Below are 4,516 nucleotides of genomic sequence, written 5' to 3'. Positions count from 1 at the left end.
ATGCGCCATTGCTTGGATTTCTCGTTATCAGCGACCAATAATACAACATCACCCACTGCAATGTTCGGCGCTGCACGTTGCCATCTTGTCATCCGTTGGAGTGTTGAAAGGTACTCGGTCTGCCACTGAGCTCGGAATTCCTGGATAACTCGTTGCACATACTGCCACCTGCTGAGGGATCCGATACAACGCTCCAACTGGTTAATCTCGGGAACAGTATTTAGCGGTCGACCGATGAGAAAGTGTGCTGGTGTGAGAGGCTGAGGCTCGTTGGGATCATCTGATAATGGAGCAATTGGCCGTGAATTCATGCACGCCGCCACTTGTGCGAGAACGATACTCAGTTCCTCGAAAGTGAAATGACCATCACCTCCAAGCTTGCGGAAGAAAGTTTTCATCACCTTTACACCCGCCTCCCAAAGTCCACCGTGGTGAGGCGATCGAGCGGGAATGAATATCCACTCAATGCCTTTGTCGGAGAAAAAATCTTCAACTACGTTGTCCTGCTCAGCCGTGTTGATTTGTTCGTATAACTCACGGAATTAGGCTGCTGCTCCTCGTAGATTGGTAGTGTACAGCTCGTGTCGAAAAACAGATGAACAGTGCGATGTATCCTTTGCTCGATACAGCGCCACGTGTTCGACGACTGACGATACTGATCGGTCCAGCATAATCAATGCCGGTGATGGAGAAAGGCGGATTCGGTTTCAGGCGATCCGGTAGGCGATCCAGTAGTTGACCCATCATCTGGTGCAATGGAACTGGTCTTGCACGAACACATTCGACGCAGGCTCGACACGTCTTCCGGGCTGCACTCGTACCAGGAATAATCCAAAAGCGCCGTCGCACCGCCGCTAGTAACGATTGCGGACCACAGTGAAGTTGCTCGCGATGCTCATGATGGAGAATAAGCGCGGTGAGAGTTGAGTGGCTAGGCAGCAGGATCGGATGCTTCGACTCGTAGTTGAGTTCTGACAGCTGCAGTCTACCGCCCACCCTGAGGAGACGGTTTTAGTCCAGAAACGGTTGCAGTTGACGGAGCGAGCTCTTATTGTTGATTTCCCGTTTACTGTCCAGTTGAAAGATTTCCTTCCAGTAGTGCTGGCTCTGTACGTGCCGCACATACACTCTCATTGCGTTGTCTATTTCCTTTGGCGTTAAACGATTCGTCGTTCTAAATTCTCGATGACTGAAACGTAACATCCGGGCCGTGATGCGTATAAGAAGCTGAAGATTTGGGTAGTACCGAGATAACATCGCGTCGAGGAAGTCATTATCATACGTAGCTATACATGCTACGGCAATTGAACGTTGTTCTCTCTCTACTTGTCTCTGCAGAGTCACATCGAGCGCGGGAAGGACTTGTGATGATACGTGGTCACTGGTTGTGCTTGTCCAGCATGGTCCGTGCCACCAGAGAGAATTGTTAATAATTTGCGCTGGTAGAGCACCGCGCGAGATCAAGTCTGCAGGATTGTTGTTGGTGTCCCCGTGTTGCCAGTTGATTGCCGGAAGTAATGTGGTGATTTCAGCCACGCGGTTGGCAACAAACGTCTTCCATCTCGACGCACCGCCATAAATCCATGCTAGTGCCACTGTGGAGTCCGAATAAGCTCGTATTTCGATGAAAGGGGTTGAGATTGCCGTGATAACGCTCGCCATCAGGCGGGCCAAAATCACCGCCGCACACAGTTCCAGGCGAGGTAACGTAGTCCGTCCATTTCCGATAGGCGCCAATTTAGATTTTGCGCACAGCAGATGTGATGATGTGTTTCCTCCTTCGTTAGCAGCTCGAATGTAGACGCACGCACCCATGGCTCGCTCTGACGCATCACTGAAGCCGTGCAGATAGATTCTGGTCGCCTTTCGAACGCCGATCACTCGTCGAGGTACCTGTAAGTAATTGAGGTCGGAAAGGCTTTGCTCAAATGAAAACCAATGTCGAACAAACTAACCGGGGAGAGTTTCATCCCAGTCCACCCTCAGTTCCCACAACTGCTGCAGGATCAGCTTCGCTCTGACGATGATTGGGGCCAGCACTCCAAGAGGGTCGAATATGCTGGCGATTTGCGAGAGCATGTCGCTCGTCGCTGCGTGGCTGCCAGTGGATGCCGAGGGCCTTGATGGTGCGGGACTCGTTGATCTCGATGGATGATTTCACCTCTCTGTCTTCCGTTGGGATGTCATTGAGGACCGCTGCATTATTCGATGCCCACTTCCTCAGATGGAAGCCTCCGGAAGCGAAAATGGTTGTCAATTGTTGACGTAATAAAGCTGCTTCCTTTTCAGATTCAGCACCCGTTAAGATGTCGTCCACATACGTGTTTTTCTCCGCTTTTCCTACTGCTACTGGATACTGCTTACGATGCGCCTCTAATAGCTGCTGCACACATTTTGTCGCCAGATATGAAGCACTTTTCGTCCCGTAAGTGACGGTGTTTAGGTGATATTCTTTTACTACGTCGTCGCAACACCATCGCCAAAGGATCCGCTGGAAATCACGATCCGCTTAGTGGATTTGGATCATGCGATACATTTGTTTAATGTCGCCGATAATTACAACGGACGGGAATCGGAATCGGAGAAGAATGTCGACTATTGAGTCTTGCAGAACGGGACCACACATAAGCATATCATTCAGTGACTTGCCAGTGGTGGTCTTGGCTGAGGCATCAAACACGACGCGACATTTCGTGGTGGAGCTATTCTCCTTAACCACACAGTGATGGGGGAGGTATACGGCAACTCTCGGAGATGCTTCTTCGGCAAGTGTCATGTGACCGAGTTCACAATATTCCCGAAGAAATGCATGGTACTCCTGTTTCAGGTGCGGGTTTCTTTGCAATTTTTTCTCGATTTGAAACAAACGCTTTTCGGCTGTCTGGAGTCTCCAAGTTGACTCGGGGGATGAAGGAACGGCAAGCGAACAATAAATTTTCCAGTGTCGTCACGAGTGGTGTGTTTGTGAATGTGATCTTCACACAATTTTTCCTCCTCGCTGAAGTGGGGCGTAGATGTGCAGCATTCCTCCAACTCCCAAAATCTACGCAACTGTTGATTGAGGTTATCGTCAGAGGTGGTCAACAAACACGTCGAAGACCTCGTGTATGGTGAGATGGTGGGTTCACGATAGCGACCAGCAACCACCCAACCTAGCTTGGTGTTCTGCAAGGTTGGTAGATCACCATCAGGACTCAGGATGATCTTTCCAGGCTCAAGCAACTGGAAGAATAATTCAATGCCGAGGAGTACGCTGATTTTACCTGGACGGTGAAACACTGGGTCGGCTAGGTTGATTGAATGCGGCATGGGCCAACCGTCAATGTTCGCTGGTTTAACAGGAAGCGTTTTAGTGATTCTTTCTAACACCATACACGGAACTGTGGTGCGATAGTCCGTGCATCGGGATGTTATGACGATTGGCACGCATTTGTCTGCATGCGCAGGTGTAGCCGAGATACCTTCAAGATTCATATCAGCTTCTTGCAACTCGAGACCAAGTTCGTTGCAAAAACTCTGGCTGATAAAACTTACTTGAGATGCGCAATCAAGCACAGCGCGACATGCATGTGGCCGTCCTTGCTTGTCCAGTACGATGATGGCCACTGTGGCGAGGAGTACGTTGGAAGCATCGAAGTCTGTGGGAGCATCGAGGGCCGAAATCAATGATTGTGCGGCCAGACTACCACTATTGGGGACAGCATGCGATGTTGGCGTGAGGGCAGCGTGCAGCAGGGTGTGGTGGAGTAAGCCACATTTCCGACAATTCCCGGATCTGCACGATTCACCACGATGATCTTTTAAGCAATTGCGACACAGCATTTGCGAGTTGATAAGGGAAAGCTTCTCCTCTTAGCTCATATGAACAAATTAACCGCACTGGTAAAGCGGATGAGCTGATTTGGAACAGACGTTGCAATTGGAAGAAATGTTGGTGGCAACGAATGTTGTTGCTCCTCTATACGGTGGCTTCACAGGTGGCTTGGACACAATTGTTCGTGGCTTAACAGGTTGCGCAGATTGCAGAGCGAAATTATGTGAATCGATGAAAGCGAGAAACATCTTCAGGGTTATGTTCCCTTCGGGCATGTCAGCAACTTTCTGGTACCAAAGCTGCTTGGTTTCGTGATCCAATTTCTGAATGAGGATGAATAATTACCAAGTACCGCGGTCCTCCCTTTGCATGGCTTGGAGAGCTCGAACAACCTCGTCGGAGACGTCGTGAAGCGAACGCAATCCATGAGCAGACGGTGATGTCAGTGCTGGTTGATTGAGAAAGCGTTCGATGTGTTTGTGAGCTATCTCGAGTGGTTTATCGTAGCGTGATTGGAGCTTTTGCAAAGCTGGACCGTAATTTGCATCTTCGATCTTAAGATGAGAAATGAGCGATGCAGCCTCACCGGTGAGATTGGTTTTGAGGAAGTATAATTTCTGACTATCCTTCAGCGATGGATTTTGATCGACCATGCTCTTAAAGAGGTCGATGAATGACTGCCATTCTAAATAATTTCCACTA

General features: G+C 49.5%; 2 protein-coding genes across 2 annotated transcripts; both read right to left on the bottom strand.

The window, feature by feature from the left end:
• Positions 1-534: 534 nt before the first annotated feature.
• On the bottom strand, positions 535-1,970 carry LOC129782387 (uncharacterized). The gene is made up of 3 exons (XM_055789606.1): positions 1,956-1,970; positions 1,127-1,893; positions 535-997 (listed from the first exon to the last, which is right to left on the bottom strand). Exons 1-3 carry the CDS (start codon positions 1,968-1,970, stop codon positions 535-537), a joined length of 1,245 nt encoding a protein of 414 aa, XP_055645581.1.
• Positions 1,967-4,089, bottom strand: LOC129782376 (uncharacterized). Its single transcript, XM_055789595.1, has 4 exons — positions 3,876-4,089; positions 2,869-3,797; positions 2,561-2,818; positions 1,967-2,491 (listed from the first exon to the last, which is right to left on the bottom strand). Exons 1-4 carry the CDS (start codon positions 4,087-4,089, stop codon positions 1,967-1,969), a joined length of 1,926 nt encoding a protein of 641 aa, XP_055645570.1.
• Between the last annotated feature and the right edge of the window lie 427 nt (positions 4,090-4,516).

The sequence above is a fragment of the Toxorhynchites rutilus genome, chromosome 1 (assembly GCF_029784135.1).
Source record: "Toxorhynchites rutilus septentrionalis strain SRP chromosome 1, ASM2978413v1, whole genome shotgun sequence".
Taxonomy (NCBI): Eukaryota; Metazoa; Arthropoda; class Insecta; order Diptera; family Culicidae; genus Toxorhynchites; species Toxorhynchites rutilus.
Note: the sequence above shows the minus strand (reverse complement) of the source record. Positions and strands in the feature narration are given on the sequence as shown.